General features: G+C 28.6%; 1 protein-coding gene across 3 annotated transcripts in view; it reads right to left on the bottom strand.

Moving 5' to 3' along the window:
• The window catches only part of LOC117167373, a 209,052-nt gene that overhangs the window by 159,559 nt on the left and 30,315 nt on the right, over positions 1–19,178 (bottom strand). For all 3 annotated transcript variants that reach the window (XM_033352261.1, XM_033352254.1, XM_033352269.1), the window contains one exon: positions 921–981. In XM_033352261.1, coding sequence (XP_033208152.1) covers positions 921–981 — 61 coding nt within the window. The remainder of the gene's footprint in view (positions 1–920; positions 982–19,178) is intronic.

Genomic DNA, 19,178 nt, shown 5'->3' with positions numbered 1-19,178 from the left:
AGAATATGATTTTTACTCAAAAAATAAGGTGAAAAGTTCTTTTAGAAATTGTTGAGAAAAGCTTAGTTTCCTTTTTACAATCGATATTAAGTTCATGAAATATAAGGCCAGAATGTGGAGGGGAGGTCACGCCCACTTGAATGCCGACTGACCGTGCATTCTTGTAAAGTTAAAATCTCCCTAAAAAGAGTTCTGTTAGCTCTCGAAAAAAAATATAAACTTTACTTTTCAATTTTTCATCTAAAATATAACGCTCTAAAATCTAAGTCTAGATTTGCAACAAATAATGCAGTTAAATTCTTCAATTTCATATTTTGATACAAAGTGTTTGGTGTGTCAAATATCAGAAAGCGTAATTCGAGTTGATATTTAATTCCGATTGCGCAAGACGTTAAAGTAGCTGGCACGAGGTTTGATCGTGATCAGGTAAGTGTAACGACTGTGGTCGAAAATTTTTTTCAAGTTCGCCTTCATGGTTGTGATACTCGAGCCACACGCAGCTGCACTTTTACGAGGTGAAAAGGAGGAGTAAACCCGAACGTAATCGAGAAGCTCGTCCTGGGGGAAAGCAGCAATCAGACTTTGTATAAACTTCAATTTGTTATCCAATTAAACAATCCACACAAATTGTTTAAAACAATAATTAAATAATAATTATTGCACTATTAAGCTTTCCTACTTCGTAAACACAACACTGAATTATGACTTTCTTTGAGTTTAGTTCTGTCCCCAAGCTTCCCCTTTATTGGCCAAAGTTGGGTGGGACTGACGCTGTAACTTAATACTAATCGACTAGCAGAATAAATAAAATAATTATTCAAATTGAAAAAAACTTTTTGATTTAGAAAAGAAAAAGTATTACAAGGATTAGGACTGTTGAAAATTTGTTAATAGTCTGAGATTAGAAAGTGAATACTTACACGTCGGGGGTAGCGCAGGTATTTGTGCTGCTAGTGTAGTGCTGTGCCTCGCCATTGTAATCTGAAACAGAAAGATAACGAATCATTTCAAAGACCCGAATCAATTCTGAGACTTGGGGCAAAAAATAATTCAACATCAATCAACAAGTGCTGCAGTGGCAATGCAACAAACCAGTCGCGTATGACTTAACCAGGAGAAACCTGTGAGAATGAATTTCAAAAGAAACAAGCTACTTCGGTAAGAGGCTCAGGAGAAACTAATTTTCATCAGGCTTTTCTTTCCTCGAAAATTTAAATTACTCGAAATAGAATTATCAATTCAATATAGTTATTATTTATTTTCTGCACCTATTCTTCAAACTGGGAAAATTTTATAATGAAAATCCCTCGAAATCGCATAAAATCGAAAATAAGAAATACATTGTTTTAAAATACCTTAGATTCTTTCAGTATCATTTGAGATCTTGTAAATTTTTGGAAATAAATGAAAAATTTTCGCTATCTTATGATGTAGTAATTTCAATAAATCATGTAAATAAAAAAAATTTAAAGGTATTCAAAATTCCTTGAAATTCCTTTAAATTGTTTGAAATCTTTTACAATCCTCTGAAGTACCATAAAATCTCATAAAATTCCAAAGATACTCCTTGAAATTCCGAAAATAAAACAAAATAGTTTAAAGCTTTTTGAAATCGTGAAAATTTTTTGCAATTTTTGCAATTCGATACAATTTAGGAATTGTATGAAATTTCATAAAATCCTTTGCAATCCCTAGACATTTTTTAAAATTATTTTACAATCCTCGGAAATTCCTTGAAAATTCATAAAATGTTAAGAAATCATTTTAAATCGCTCGCAGTTTTTTCAAATTCCTTGAAAGCCCAAGAATAATAAAAAAAATTCAATTTTCTTGAAATTCTAGGAATTCCTCCATTTTTTTTATTTTATGGAAGTTTTCTTAATTCTTTAAAATGACCTGAGATTCTTTGAAATGTTCTGCAGTCTACAAAAATCCTCGAAAAACTCATGAAATTCCAAAAATTTCGTTGAAATCTCTTGTAAACTTTTCATATCCCGCGGATGATAAGCAAAATGTTAAAGCGTCTTGAAATTCTTGAAAGTCCTTCAAATTTCTTAAAATACTCTGCAATCGTTCGAAATTCTCAAAAAATTCTTGAAATTCAAACAAAACAGGTGAATTATAAAAAATACTTTAAAACTCTTTGAAATTCCTTTGATTTTTTTTTAATTCTATGAAATCTTTGAAAATAATTTTCAATTCTTAAAAATTAATTGGAATCTTTTTAAATTCTTTGAAATCCCATGAAAACTGATGAAATTCCAAGAAAATTGTTTTAATCTGTCTTAACCTTTTCAAACCCCTTGAAAGTCCGTAAATAATGAAAAAATGTTAAAGCTTTTTGAAATCCTAGGAATTGTTTGTAATTTTTTTAAAGTCTACGCAATTTAGTAATTTTATGTAATTTAATAAATTTCTTTTGCAATCCCTAGACATTTTTAAAAATTCTTTTACAATGCTATGAAATTTCTTGAAAGCTCATAACATGCTAAGAAATCATTTTAAATCTCTCGCAGTCTTTTCAAATTCCTTAAAATCTAATAAATAAAAAAAAATTAAGCTTTTTGAAATTCTTGGAATTCCTTGAAATTATTTTAATTTTATGAAATTTTGTAATTCTTTGAAATTCTTTGAAATCTTCTGCAAACTTCCGAAATCCACTAAAAACTCATGAAATCCCACAAAATTCTCTTATATATCTCGTCATAATTTCAAATCCCGTGAATAAAAAATCTAAAAGCGCATTGCAATTTTCAAACATATTCTGAAGTCTTCCGAAATCCTAAAAAAATTAATGAAATTCCAAGAAGTCACGTCAATAACAAAAAATACTTTAAAACTCTCTGAAATTCCTGAAATTTTTTTTTAATTCTATAAAATCTTGAAAAATAATTTAAAATCCCTTGAAATTCTTTAGAATCTTTTTAAATCCTTTGAAATTCCCTAAAAACTAATAAAGTTCAAAGAAATTCGGTGAAATCTTTCGCAATCTTTTCAAATTCCTTGAAATTCTGTAAATAATAAAAAATACTTTAAAGCACCTAGAAATCCTTCGAATTCTTTAAAATTTTTCCAACTCTATGAATTATTTTTAAATCCTTTAATATCCCTTTTAATTCTTCAAAATCCTTCACAATCCTCTGAAAATCTATAAAAATTCAATAGATTCCAAAGATATCAATTGAAATCCCGAAAATATTAAAAAATAGTTTAAAGGTTTTTGAAATCCTAGGAATCCCTTGTATTTTTTTCTCTTTTCAGAAATTTTGTAATTCTATGAAAGTTTATTAAATCCTTTGCAATCCTTAAAAATTCTTTAAATTATTTTACAATCCTACAAAATCCCTTGAATACTCATGAAATTTCAAGAAATGCGTTGAAATCTCTCGTATATATTTTCAAATCCCTTGAAATCCCGTGAATAAGAAAAAAAATTAATGCTCCTTCAAATTCTTGGAATTCCTTGATATTTTTTTCAATTCTTTAAAATTTCTTGAAACTCATAGAAATCTTTTAAAATCCTCGGAAGTGCCCTGAAAACTAATAAAATTCTAAGACAAATCTTTTTTTTTTAATTATTTGAAATTTCTTTAAATTCTTTTAAATCTTTTGCAACCTTTCGAAGTCCTCTAAAAAGTCTTGATATTCCAAGAAATTTCGTTGAAATATCTCGCAATCTTTTCAAATTATTTGAAATACCCTAATTAATGGAAAATTTTTAAAGCTTCTCTAAATTCTTGGAATTTCTTAAAAATTTTTCAATTTAATGAAATTTTTTTTCATGGTTCGCAATCTTCTACAATTTTCCGAAATCCTGTAAAAACTCATTTAATCCCAAGAAATTCGTTGAAATCTCATAATTTCTTCAAATCCCTTAAAATCCCGTGAATCATAAAGAAATTTAAAGCTTCTTGAAATTCTTGGAATTCTTTGAAATTTTTTACGATTATCTGAAATTCCTTAAAATTCTTTGAAATCTTCTCACGTAATTTTCTTAAATCCCTTGAAATACCGTAAATGATAAAAAAATTAAAGCTTCTTTTAATTCTTGGAATTCCTTGAAATTTGTTGAATTTGATGAAATTTTTTTTTAATTCTTTGAAATCTTCTGCAATCTTTCGGGACCCTCTAAAACTCGTTAAATTCTAAGAAATTCCTGAAAATTGCTTGAAATCTCCTGCAATTAAAAAAAATTGTTTCAATTCTTTGAACTTGCTTGAAATTCTTTCTCTATCCTACAAAATCTCCTGAAAACTCATGAAATTTCAAAAAATCCTTTAAAATCTCTATAAAAATTTGTAAAACTCTTTTAATTTTATTAAGTATCCAACGAAATCCCTTAAAAAAACTGATAAAATTCGAACAAATCTTTAAATTTTTTAAAAAGAATTTCTTAAAATTTGATGAGTTTTCAGAAGATTTTGCGGGATTGTAAAAAAAATTGAATTTTAAGGGATTTTAATAGATTTTTAAAGATGTGTATGTTATTCGCGAGATTCGAAGGAATTTAAAAAGATTACGAGAGATTGCAAAATATGTCTTGAAATTTGGTGAATAATCGTATGATTTTGTAGAATTTTAAAGGAATTTTACGAGATTGCAAAGAAATTTAAAAGTTTTTATTACATTAAAAAATTCAAGGAATAACAAATTTTTATAAAGCTTTAATATATGTTTTATTTTTAAAAGGATTTCATTGGATTTCACAAAATTGTAATGCCTTAAAATTATTTCAATTTCTTACACCTTCACGAAATCCCATAAAAACTCATGAAATTCCAAAAAATTCTTTGAAATCTCTCATAATGTTCTAAATTACCCTGAAATTCTATGAATAATTAAAAAATTGTAAAAGTCTTGGAAATCCTTGAAACTCTTGAAAAACTATTAAATCCTTTCAACTTTTCTAAAATCTCTTAAAATTTGTTGGAATCTTCCGAAATTACCTGAAAACTCATGAAATTCCAAAAAATCTATTGAAATCTCCAGTAACCTTTTCAAAATTATAAAATGTCGTGAAGAATAAAGAAAACTTTAATCCTACTTAAAATTCTTGGAATTCCTTGAAATGTTTTCAATTCTGTGAAATCTTCTACAATCCTTGAAAATCCTTTGAAATCTTATGAAATTTCAGAAAATCTTTCACAATCACTTTGAATCATTAGAAAACATTTAAAATTACTGGCAATTTTTGCAATCCTGTAAAATATTTCAAAATTCCTGAAATTTTTTTAAATCCTTAGCAATATCTCATAATCTTTTCAAATCCCGTGAATAATAATAAAATGTAAAGTTTTTCGAAAATCTGGGAATTGAAATGTTCTCATGTTTATGAGATCTTTTTAAATTCTTTGAAATCCCATAAAATCTTTGAAACTCCTTAAAATCTTTAAAATACAGTGAAATACTTCCATATTTCTTACATCATTTTGAAATTCTTAATTTAAAATTTGGCGCGATACCAAAATGGCCGCCACCCTGAGAAACAGCTGATTTTTTTTAACTCCAAAACCGTAATGCTTTTTAATTATCTAACGAAAAGGATATTATAATAATCTAAAAGAAAAAGATTAATTTGATGCCATTTAAGTCTAAATCATCTTTTATATCCCTTTGTTTCCTATCTCTTTGATATCTCAGGATTCACAACAGAAACAAGAAAATAAAAAGAGAAGAGAGAAAAGAGAAGAGACTTGGCATTTAATCCTCTTGACCTTCTTCGGCGATAATACACAGGTAAAGGCAAAATAAGATGTCGCAGGTTGGTAATAATAGGCAATCCTGCAACGGCATGATAGTGCACGATGTAACTCGCTATCTGTATAATGAAGTTGTAATGCAGTGATAGTAATTTGTAGTGAACCGAGAGCGAATAGAAGATGAGAGGAGAAATCTTGCACAGGAAGTCCAGAAAAATTCCCATAAATGACCACAATTAACGGAATGTTTGATAATTCACAGAAGTTGGGTAGGACTGACGTCATAACTTCATGATAATAAATAACCTTACGACAACTAGCTAATTTTTTTCGACTCGAATAACGATACAGAGTATGTAATTTAAAAAATGATCTTTTTCTCATGAAAGGTCTCCCCATCCAGTTTATTTAAACAGCGCCTAAAAAATGTCTCGATAATAATCAGAGTGGGTTTCCAAGGTCTGGTGCAGCCTCTGGCAAAGAAAGGCCGCCCCTCCTTCTTGTACATTCACCTCCGAGCAACTTATATACAAACTCCCCCCTCCGAGAAGTAAAAGAAAGAAGGAGGCCTGCCTCCCCTTGAAAAAGGATTGCGATCCCCGTTCCAGAATCCAATTCTTGGAACTGGACCGCCATTGCAACCGCGTAAAGAATCCCGGATCGAAGCAAAGCTCGCCTTGAGGCAAGGACATCCGTCCTACTCTTCTGCGGATCGCACTGTTATTTCCAATCGTCTCCGATTTAGGAATCGAGGCGATTGTAAGTTGACTCGCGCCCCCACGCTAGTTGGCTCGTGCTCCCCTCGTTCCTAGTGCGTATAACTGGTAAGCCTTCTTCACTGTGGGAGTAACAATTTATAAACATGTGTTGAGTTTTTGTCATTGTGTGCCGTGAAAGTGGTCTAACTGGAGTGATCTTGCTCAGGGGACCCAGGGGACTCGGCAGATCAATTTGTGGTTTAAATTGGTTTGACTCGACTTTGCCAACAGTATCTTCATGATTTTCTTTTGCTTTCTTTAACGTAGCCTGAAAAATTGTGTCTCGTAGAAGAAACTATTCTTGTTATTTTCTTGTAAGACCATTTAGTCCTGTAGCTTTGCGGTTAAAATCCTATTTTAGGAGAGGGTGGTCCTAAGTCGGCACAGTGAGAGTTTTTGCGGCACGAAGTGGTATTTGCGGTCGTAATGCAGCGGAAAGTAAAGAAGTCAATTTTTGCTATTTTAAGACATGGTCGTCCTAAGTCGGTACATCCCTGGTTCTGAGTCCCCAATGCGCGTCCAAGTGCAAGAGGATCATACTTTGGTTTATTGCGCTTGAAACTGCGTCCTATGACTACAAGAAAAGAGAATCAGCGAAAAGTCAATGAGAAAACGCAGAAAATGAAAGGACAACCAAACTAAAGAAACTAACACTAGTCACGCCGGCGTAACGAATTTGAATGAAAACTCGACCGTATCAGCACTTAATCGATTGAACTTTTCAAACTATTTAGACACCTCTAACTGCTTCACAAGAATGGAAGAAAATGCAATTCCGTCTGCACAAATACGACAAAATAGTTAAGTCGACATGCGCGCCATCTCTGAGAAACGCGAGGGTTCCGGCTTAACCCACAGTGCCGACTTAGGACAGGACATGGAATTGTGCAAATTATTCTTTGAACAAGATGTTCTTAGAACCACTGTATGAATTTAATCGCAACCAATGGTAACCGGCTGCAACCAGCTTTGATAGAAATACTCGCATTTGCTTGGAAGTTTGGCCAAAGGAGAGGAAAACTGCAGAAAACCACTTTCCGAATGTAGTCCGTTTTTCTAGAAATTTTCAATTCAAAGGGTGCATTAATTTTTTTTATTTCAGGATTAAAAATGTATCAATTGCAGTATTTATTGGTAGTAATTGTTTATATCGAGTTGGTTGATATAGAATGCGGCCTAATATGGGCGTTTGGAATTGAAAATTAGGGTGGGTCAAAAAAACATCAATTTGAAAAAAAAATCAGTAAAACTTGATGTTTTAAGTTAAATCATTAAAAAAAGATTACTGTCTTCATTTGAGGATAATCGGTGTATATTTAGGACTCCCCAAATGGCTTTAAAGCTTTAATGGATAATATCTCTCAAATAAGTGATTTTAAATATAGGTCTTTGAATTTGAATCTGTTTCCTCTATAATTTAAAATTATTATAAACCACAAGAGTCTTGAAATATAATCAAAAGTATAGAAAATACACAAAATACAATTTTCATTATATATAAAATTTATAAAAAATAATGTTACTTAATTAAAAATAAATTTCCAACTAAATAGTTCAATTTTTAAAAGAAAAAAAAATCAAGTTTGACCAAAAATTCAATAGTTATGTATTTTATTACAAAAACAACAATGCTTAACAACAAAAACTAATTTTCTACAAAACTGTTGACTTTTCTACTAAATAGTTGAATTTTCTATTAAATTTTTAAGTTTGCAGTCAACAAGAGGAGTTTTCTACGAAAAAAGTTGAATCTGTAACGAAATTATTAAATTTTGAATTAAAACATTAATTTTTTTACAAGAAAAAACGAATATAGAAATATATAGAAGCATATAAAAATATATAGAAATACATAGAAATATAGAAATATTCAATTAAAAAAAATAATTTTCAACCAAAAAAATCATAATTTTTCACAAAGTAAGGTAATTTATTTTCAACAAAAAATGCAATAGGGAATATTTCAACTGAAAATTATTTTTCTTTTAAATCAAAAACAGTAGAATTAAAAAGAAGACAAATGTTTTTGTGCGAACTTGACTCCCAAACTTAAAAAAGTATTTCTACAAGAACAAAATAATTTTTTAACAAAATAGTAAGATTTTTAAAAATTTCTACAAAACAGTTGAATTTTCTACCAAATAGTACAATTTTTTACCAAATATTTGAATTTTCTACTCAATTGTTGAATTTTTGCATAAAATAGATTTTTTGTAAATAGAATTTTCAACTAAGTAGTTGAATCTACAACTAAAAAGACAAATTTTCTACAAAAAATAAAATACTCAAATTTCCAATAACAACAAAAAATTTCAATAAAATAGTTGAATTTCTGCCCAAAGAAATAAGTTTTTAATTAAATTGAGAAATCTTTAACTAAAAAGATGATTTTTTAACAAATTGTTCATCTTTCGACTAAATACTTGAATTTTCCTCTAAAATTTTAAGCTTTTGTTTTTAAGTGATTCACAGGAATGAAAATATTTTACGTAAGAATAGATTTTGAACACTTACCCCCCTCCCCACACCATGTAAGCCAGAATGGAAAACCCCCAACAGTAAGAGCCAAAAATACAAGTCCCAAAAATTGAAACTGAAAAAATAAGGGTCCCGACTACGAAACCCCAAAAATTTTGCAAAAATCAATAATGCAATTAATTTAAAACTAATTAATAGTCACGCGGCAGCCTGGAAGAAGAGGGGTTGATGGGACGTTGCATCCCCCACTCCGCTCCCGCCTTACACGGCACATACTTAAAACCCTTCAAAAAAAGGAAACCACTGTCTCTAGAAAATATCTTCCAAGGAACTTTCTTTGCGAAAAATCAAACAAAATATAAATCTAGCCGGCCTTATATAATATAACGAACTTGGATTCGATAAATTAAGAAAGAGTCTCCTAACGGAATATTTAAACCCGGAAAATTCGGCAAAAATAAAAACTGCAATTCATTTAAAACTTATTTATAGTCACGCGGCAGTCTGAAAGAAGAGGGGATGATCGGGCGGAGCTTCCCCCACTCCGCTCCCGCCTTACACGGCACATACTTAAAACCCTTCAAAAAAGGAAACTACTGCATCTAGATAAAATCTTCCAAGGAACTTTTTTTGCAAAAAATTAAACAAATATAACTCTATCCTGTCTTGTATTGTATAAAGAATTTGGAACCGATAAATCAAGAAAGAATCTCCTAACGAAGTATTTAATCGTTTTTATGAGGTAACGGATGATCTTGAGGATTTGGAGGCGGATGCTGTAACAGTTTGTCTCAACAAAGCGTTGCACAAGTCCTAAACTCTAGAGCTCTTTATTATTGGATTACGTAACTATTTACCTGCCTACTTGGCCGGGCTTTAACTCAAACTGGGTCAGACCCCTGACGAGTATAAACCGACCGCAAAGAGACATTTGTAATTCTATTAAACGTTATAATAATAACAATTCCTCTGGCACCACGCCAGTTCCACGCGTCGTTTATCAATTCCATTCGGCCTGGGTCGAACTGGGTCGACTCCATAGAATCATAGATGGCTGTCCATTGTTGTCACACACCCTGCATACCTGACTGATTCGTGGAGAGGAGAGACACTTGGGTTTCATTGTCCTGCAGTCTGGGTGGTGTCTCCCGGCTCCCCTTAATTTATTCTTCGGGTCGCCCTTTCGCCGTGTCTAATTCTCAAGATCATCAGCTACAGGTGTTGGCGTCTTTACAAATTGTGCCTTCAGGAGTTCGGATGAATTATCAGGTACCTTTTTGTTCGAGGGGTCTTTAGTTTTTTCCTCTTAATTTTTCATTTCTTCGTCAGGGTGGCCCGAAAACTCTAAGAGGAAGATGTTTCTAGTAAATTGGTTGAATTTTCAACCAGATGGCTTTTTAACAAAATGGTTTAATTTTTAACCAAATTGTTCAATTGTCTATCTCCGATAATTAACTTTCAACCAAATCGTCGAATTCGCAAAGATAAAAGGTTAAACTTGAACAACAACCAAGATAGATGAATTTACCACAAAAAATATTTTAATTCTAGATCAAAAACAGCTAATGTGAAACAAAAAGGACGAATTAAAAAATAAGTTCAATTCTAAACAAAAATAGTTTAATTTTTTATAGAAACAGTTGCATTATTAATCAAAAACAAGAAATTCCTAGTAAAAGATATACATTTTTAACAAAAAAAAAAAAAGAAATTTACAACAAAATACCGGAATTTTCAAACAAGTAGTCTAATTTTCAACTCAAAAAGATAAATTTCCCACCAACATTTAAAATTGTTCATTTTCAGTTTCAAAGAAATTATTTTAAACTAAAAACAAATTAATTTTCTACATAACAATCACATTTTTAACAAAAGAGATAAACAATACGAAAAATTTAAAAAGTACTTAAATTGTTAAACTTTTAACCAAAGAGATCAATTTCAACCGAATTTAGGCATCACCAAATAGAATAGTAAAATAACTAGTTCAAATAATTAATTTTCAAGTCGTTCGCGACTTTTAAATAAAATAGTTAAATCATCAACCAAAGATGAATTATTTGCAAGCAAATAAATGCATTTTTACCTGAAAAATGTAATTTTCAATCAAAACGAAGAACAAAAAGACGAATTTCCAACTAAAAAAGAGAATTCACTACCAAAAAGAGGAAAGCTACATTTTTAATTCAAAAATTAATTTTGAAAAAAAAACGAATTTTCTAAAAAAAAAAAAAGGTTAAATCTTTCAACAAAAGAGATGAAACTTTAACAAAAATTAATAAATTTCTAACAAATTAGTTCGAATTTTACTTAAGTACTTGAGTTTTAAAATAAAATTGATCAATTTTTCACAAAATTGTTCAACCTTTAACCAAAGAGATGAAATTTTAACTAAAATTAAAAATCTTTAATTAAAATATTTAATTAAATTTTCAGTTAAAATAATTAATTTTCAAAGAAAAAAAAACATATTACAAGTGACATGATAAATTTTTACCAAAGCCCATTTTTTAACAAAGTGGGTAAACCTTCAACTAAGTAGACTAGTTTTTACAGCAAAAATTATTTTCGACAAATAATCAAATAATAGTTATTTAAACAAAAAAATTTTTAATTTTACATAAAAAATAGTTAAATTCAGTCAAAAAAGATGAATTTTCAAACAAAAAATTGAATCTTTGAAAAAAAAAAGAATATTAAAAAAATTTGAATTTTTAATACAAAGTTAAAAGAAAAAATATAAATATTTAAGAAGAAAGTTGAATTTTTAAAAGAAAAATTAATTCGCAACGAAAAATATAATAGCTTATATTTCAAGCAAAAAAAAATTTAAAGAAAATATGGAAAATTTTAACCAACGAGTTAAATTTTCAAGAAAAGAAATAAATTTTTGAGAAAATTGTTAAATTTTGTATCAAACAGTTGAATTTTTAACATAAAAAGACGAATTTTTAAAAAATATTCAAATTTTTAATCAAGAAAGATTTTAGTTAAATTTTTACCAAAAAGTTAATTTTTTATCACAATAGTTAAATATTCAATTCCAAAAATAATCGAATTTAAAAAAGAAAGATTTCACTTAAATTTTCAACAAAAAGTTAATTTTCTAGCAAACAATTAATTAAAATTTCAAGAAAAAAGTGAATTTTTTTATCAAGCAGTTAAATTTTCAACATTAAAAGATTCATTTTCAAGAAAATTGTAGAATTTTCAACAAGCAAATATTTTATTTAAATTTTTGAACAAAAAGTTAATTTTCTACCTGAAGAGTTAAATTTTCAATAGAAAAGGACGAATTTTTAACAAAATTAATTAATTTTCTACAAAATAGTTGAATTTTTATCAGGCAGTTTAACTTCCAACCTAATGGAACGAACTTTCAGCAAAAAAAAATAGTCGAATTTTCAACCAAGAAAGATTTCAGTTAAATTTTTACCAACAAGTTAATTGTTTATCAAAACATTTAAACTTTCAATTTCAAAAATAATCGAATTTAAAAACAAGAAATATTTTAATTAAATTTTCAACAAAAAGTTCATTTTCTACCAACAAAAAATTAAAACTTCAAGAAAAAAGTTAAGTTTTTGATCAAGCAGTTGAATTTTCAAAGTAAAAAGAAGAATGAAAAAATTACATTTTCAACAAAATAATAACATTTTCAACGAAATAATTGGAATATTTTAAGAAAATAATTTAATTTTGCATCAAACAATCACCGTTTGAACCTAAAAAGACCAATGTTGAAAATGTGGAATTTTTCACGAACATTGATCTCAGTTACATTAAAAAAAAAAATTGTCTACCAAAATAGTTAAGTTTTCAATATAAAAAGACAAATTGTCAACAAAATAGTTAAAAATTTGCAACAAAATAATTGAAATTTCAAAAAAATAATTTAATTTTTCATCAAACAGTTGAATTTTCAACCTAAAAATATTAATTAAAAAAAATGATGTTCTATTAAATTGTTTCAACCTTAAACCGAGAAGTTCAATTTTACAAATTTTACAATTTTTCAATTTTACATAAAAATTTTAACTAAAAATACAGTCGTCAGAAGGAAGCCACTGCAAACAAAGATCATAAAAATAAATAACGCGCAAGACTATTATTTTCCCTGACCTTCAATAATTCATTAATAATAATTATAAACAAAAATAAAATTTTAATTAAAATTTAAAAAATAATTTATTTTCCTTCAGCGTAATTTAAAGTCATCCTTAAAGAAATTCCCCGACTTTTGCAACAAAAAATTTTAAAATCCCTGAATTTTCTCTTATTTTCCCTGACCTACGACCACCTGTTTTCATCTTTTCATATTATAGTAATTCGATTGGACTTGAATAATTGTGGACTTTCTTGGCTTAAGCCTATTTAAAAAAAACTGGTTTGTTTTAAAAGAAATTGAAACTGGGAAAATGAGTCATTGATCGATGAAACCGAATGTGAACCAACGAGTGGAAAACTTGTCGCGGATTACGTCAAATGCAACGCACCTACGCACCTTATAAGGTTTGATTCAACCTCTTTCTCAATTGAAAACGAGAATCCTTCACTCGATACCTCCGCACTTTGTTAATTTTAAATACGCCTCTAAATATTTAACACTATTATCTCATCAAGTACTCATAAAGAAATTTTAGAGTTTTGATCTTGGCATCATTATGAGACATCAGATTTGAATGGATTTCTGATCTGAGATAGATAGAAGAAAAAAATCTCTACTGAAACAGATGGGATTTTAAACCAAAAAGACTGTTTTTTTTTAATAGCTAAATTTTTAACCAAAGCAAATTTTGTTTGAATTTTCAACATCAAAGTATTTGAATTTCCAAACCAAGAAGACGATTGTTTACAAAACAGTCACATTTTTCAAAGATGACTTTTGAACAAAATTATTGAATTTTTCACCAAATTGTGGCATTTTCAAACATTTAAATTTGGAATTTTTATTAGCTATAAAATTTGAATATATTTGTTATCTAAAATAGATTGAAGAGAAAAATCGCTACTAAAACAGATGGGTTTTTTAAACTAAAAAGAGGAATTTTCGACCCCAAAATATGAATTTTCAATAAACAGATAATTTTATACCAAAGTGGTTGAATTCGTAACGCAAAATGAGGAATTTTCTACAAAACACTTAAATTCACAATTAAAAGGGTAAATTTAAACCAAATTGTTATATTTTGGTACAAAAACAAAAAAGACCAATTTAAAAAAAAATGATAATTTTTCGACCAAGAGAGATTTTAGTTTTTTTAGTACCATCATAAAAGACGAATTTTCAAGGGGGAAAAATTTACACGAGGGCAGTTGACTTTGTAACTGTGTTAATTTTCAGTTAAAAAGAATCACTGTTAATAAAATTGTTGAATTTCGAACCAAAGGTTTTATTTTTATTATTATGATGTATCAAATTTCAACGGACTTGTAATTCGAGATAAAAGAAAAAAATCCCTACCAAACCAGATTTTTTTTTAAACATCCAACACGAATTTTCAAGAAATAAATAATTTTACATTTAAATAGTTGAATTTGTAACATAAAGAAAATGTTTTCACAAAACAGTTAAATTTGAAACAAAAAGGATAAATTTTTAACAAACTTATTGAATTTTCCACGTTAATAGGTGAATTTTCAATCAAACATTTAAATTTGAATTATTTAAGTTAAAAAATTTGATTTTTTTTAACTTAGATAGTTGAAACAAAAATTACTAAGCCTAAAACAGATGGATTTTCAAAACAAACAAAATAAAATTTTCCAAAAACAAGTAAATTTTACATCCAAAAAAGATTTACCTTAAATTTTCAACAACAAAATATGAATTTTCAATGAAACGTTACTTTTTAACCCAAATAGTGGAATTTGCAACCTAAAAGACAAATTTTCGAAAAAAAAATAGTTAAATTTTCTACCAAAAGGATGCCCTTTAACCAAATTATTTATTTTTTCACCCATATTGTTAAATTTAAAAAAAAAAATTCTACTAAAACAGATGGATCTTTAGGCCAAAACGTCGAACTTCCTCGAAAATAATTAAATTTTTAACTAAGAAAGATTTCACTCGAATTTTAAATCAGAAGATAATTTTCTTTTAAAATAGTTTAATTTTTAACTCAAAAAAATTAATTTTCTACAAAACAGTTAAATTTTATACCAAAAATTATAAATTTTTAACAACATTTTTGAATTTTTAATCAATAAGTTAAATTATAATTATTATGAACTATAAAATTTCAATGAATTTGTAATATGCGATCGATAGTAGAGAAGATCTATACTAAAACAGATGGGTTTTCAAGTCAAAAACACAAATTTTCCAAAAAATAGTCCAATTTTCAACCAAAAAATATTTTACTTGAATTTTAACACCAAAAAATGAATTTTCAACAAAAAGTTAAATTTTGAACCAAAAAGTAGAAATTTCAACCAAGGTGTTAAATTTTTATTTTCATGAGATATGAGATTTAAATCCGTTTGTAATCTGAAATAAATAGAAGAGGACAATGTCTACTAAAACATGTGGGTTTTTAAAGCAAAAACACAAATTTTTACAAAAATAGTTAAATTTTGTAACCAACAAATAATTCACTTCAATTTCCAACACCGAAATACAGATATTCAACAAAAAGTTAGTTTTACAATAAAATAGTTGAGTTTTTAAACTAAATTTAGAAGGATTTCAAAGTATTTCAAGAGATTTCAAAAGAATGCAAATTATGCAAAATATTTTTCAATATTTTAGAGTTTTTACAAGATTTCGAACGATTTTAAAATATAGAAAATTAAGTTATAAATATAATATATAATTTTACAAAAGATGAACCATTTTTTGTTTCAAAATATCTTGATATTGCATAAAATTATCTCTTGATTTCATACATACAATTTTTTTAAATGTACATCGCTAAAACGTATAAAATCCGTCACATAAGCCATCAATAAATCAAAAATGAAGAAATTCCTTTCCATTTAGTTGAATTCCTAAAAAAGAAAACCTTTTTTTACTAATTTATCAGACAGGTTGATTAATTATAATAATTATTTCAAAATTTAATTTTGCTAAATGAATTTCCAGATAGAATATATTATTAAATGAATGAACCTTAGATGAAAAAAATTAGAACAAATTTTTTCGTCAAAACGAAATATTTCAGAAAAAAGGCGAACTACACATTTTTGTTCATTTGTATCCAAAGTTGCGAAAAAAATTATCTTAATTTTCGAATTTGTCCCATTTTTTCTGTTTTTAATAAATCTTGTGTACAAAAATTACACGTGTCTCCTTAGTTTATTAAAAAGAGCATAAAAAAAAAGAAAAACATTTTTTTATAACTTGAGGTGGAAATTAACAAAATTGTATTTTTCGCCATTTTTAAAATATATTTAAGCATACAAGTTTTTTTCTTTATTTTTTTCCATCCAAAGTTATTTACTTCCGTGAACAATACTTAAATAAAATTGAAAAAAAAATTTTTTCTATGCACAAAAAATATTAAAAATTTTGCAGTCGACTTACTTACCGGTGAGAAACTCTCTTAACATTTTTTAAAAATTTGTTCGTAAAGTCACAAATAAACTTTTCAGTTATATAGTCAATAAATTAAATTTTGTTTAAATCATTAAATAATGAGATAAATCCATGGTAATAAATTTATTTTAAAAAAAAGAACATTTTAAAACGTTTTAGAGGAATAATGATAGTGGGAAGAAGAAATAAATCAAGATGATTCGTCACAAGCGGCGAGCCATTAATTAACGGACAAACATCGCAGCGATTCGCTTCGGTCGATTCACTGCAGCGCAATCGGCAGCGAAATTAACTCGAGCGTATAATGGCTGGGCAGCTAATACCCCATTATTTCCTTTTATTGCCGGCAGGACGATTCTCGAGGATCAAACGAGATTGGCGGGTGATCGATTATTTTATTATTAATCGCGCTATCGCGGATCCCCGTGGGCTGTCACCTTCAGTCGGCCAACCTTTATTACAAAATCGCGAGCGAAAATTTATTCTCGCGTCATTGTCTGACGTCATATGGCAACCTCGAGAAAGTGTCTCCATATCAATTTAATTCCTCTAAGACTGATTCATATTCTATTATAAATTTTAGATTCTGCACACTATTGTCTGCGTCAATTTTTAGTTGGTATGAGCGGTGATGTTATGAGCGGTGATGTTATGAGCGGTGATGAAATGTGCGGTGATAAAATGTGCGGTGATGAATTCCGTCTTAAATGACCCCTATTAGATATATTTCTGATTTTTTGAAAATAATATACTACTTGAGAAGCTTAAAAAAAATGTCAAGAATTTCAAGAATTTGTAATCTCGAACTCGACTTATAGCAACACCTAAGCAAATCGTGGAAAAAATCCTAAATATTTACCACATATTCTTTGAAATATAATCTTAAATTGAAGCAAATTGAACCTAAACAAATTTTCAGGGGTTTCCTAAATATAACTAAAAATGTCCAAGCGCGTCTGTGTCAAGTTTCAGTTCGTATGCGCGGTGATGATATGAGCCCTTATGGAATGTGTGGTGATTACGCATTCAAAAAAATAACAAAAAACTGTTTTAAGAGGCTGTTTGAAAGCTTATAAAATTCTGCGTCAAATGATCCCTGGTAAAAATATGTTTGATCTCTTAAAAAGATTACATCATGTAAGAAGTTTTAAAATATTGAAGATACTCTAGAATCTATTTCTTCGAAATCTTATTTCTAATGTAAGCCAATAAAGCTTGAAAAATCGATATTGGCTCCCAAAATATTACTAAAAATGTCCAAGCGTGTCTATGTCAAATTTCAGTTGCTGTAAGTTGTGATGCTATGAACATTGATGGAATGTGCGGTGATAACGTGTTGAAAAAAGAGCCAATTTTTGTTTAAAAAGACCGCTGGAAAGCTTATAAAATACCGCGACAAATGACCCCTGGATATTTTTGATCTTTTGAAAGTAATATACTACGTAAGAAGTCAAAAGAAAATCGACAATCTCTCGAATTTTCTACCTCGACTTCAACTTGTAGCAACACCTAGGAAAATTTTAGAAAAAATACTAAATATTTACCACACATTCCTTGAAATCTTCTCTTTAATTGGAGTAAATTAAACCTAAAAATCTTTACTGGTTTTCAAGATATCAATAAAAATGTCCAAGCGTATCTGCATCAAGTTTCAGTTGCTAGCGGTGATTCTATGAGCGTTAATGGAATGTGCGGTCATTACGCATTCAAAAAAAGAGCGAGAAACTTTCTTCAAAAGACTGTTGTAAAACTGATGAAATACTGCTTCAAATGACCTCTAGATATTTTTGATCTTTTGAAAATAATATACCACGTGAGAAGTCTTAAAAAAGTCTACAATCTCTCGTATCTGCTACCTTCACTTCAACTTATCCAAGGAAATTTTTAACAAAAATCCTAAGTATTTACCACACATTCTTTGAAATATTGTCTTCAATTAAAGTCAATTAAACCTAACAAGTCTTTCCTAGTTTTCAAAATATTACTAAAAATGTCCAAGCGTGTCTGTATAATGTTTTAGCAGTTATCAGTGATGATATAAATATTAATGGAATGTATGGTGATTACACATAAAAAAAAGAGCGAGAATTTTTTTTAAATGCCACGTAAGAAGTAAAAAAACAAATCTCTCGAATTTGCTACCTTGACTTCAACTTACAGTATCACCTAGAAAAGTTGTAGCAAAAATTTCAAATATTCACACAAATATTCACAAATATTCCACACATTCTTTTTGAAGTCTTATCTTTAATTGAAGCCAATCAAAATTAGAAAATCTTTATGGGTTCCCGAGATAATACTAAACAATTCCAAGTGTGTCTACGTTAAATTTAAATTGCTGTAATATTATGAGCGGTGATTACGAGTTCAAAAAAAGAGCAAGAAACATTTTCAGGAGGCTGTTGGAAAGCTTATGCAATTTCGCATCAAATTATCCCTAAAAGAGATATTTGCGATCTCCTGAAGAGAATATAGCACCTGAGAATTTTAAAAAAGAATTCAAGAAGTTATCAAATTTTTTACCTCGAATTCAACTCATAGCATCACTTTATCGTAGAAAAGTTGGGGCAAAAAATTCTAACAAAGGGGGAGGGTCGGTAAGGCCGGTTTTTGGCCTAATTTATTTTAGGACCAAAAAATCTGAAAAAATCATGGTAGTATTTTATAAGTATCCCGAGTCGATTGCACGCTAAACGGACTACCCTC

Source organism: Belonocnema kinseyi, chromosome 1 (assembly GCF_010883055.1).
Source record: "Belonocnema kinseyi isolate 2016_QV_RU_SX_M_011 chromosome 1, B_treatae_v1, whole genome shotgun sequence".
NCBI lineage: Eukaryota > Metazoa > Arthropoda > Insecta > Hymenoptera > Cynipidae > Belonocnema > Belonocnema kinseyi.
This window is presented reverse-complemented; position numbering and strand designations above follow the sequence as displayed.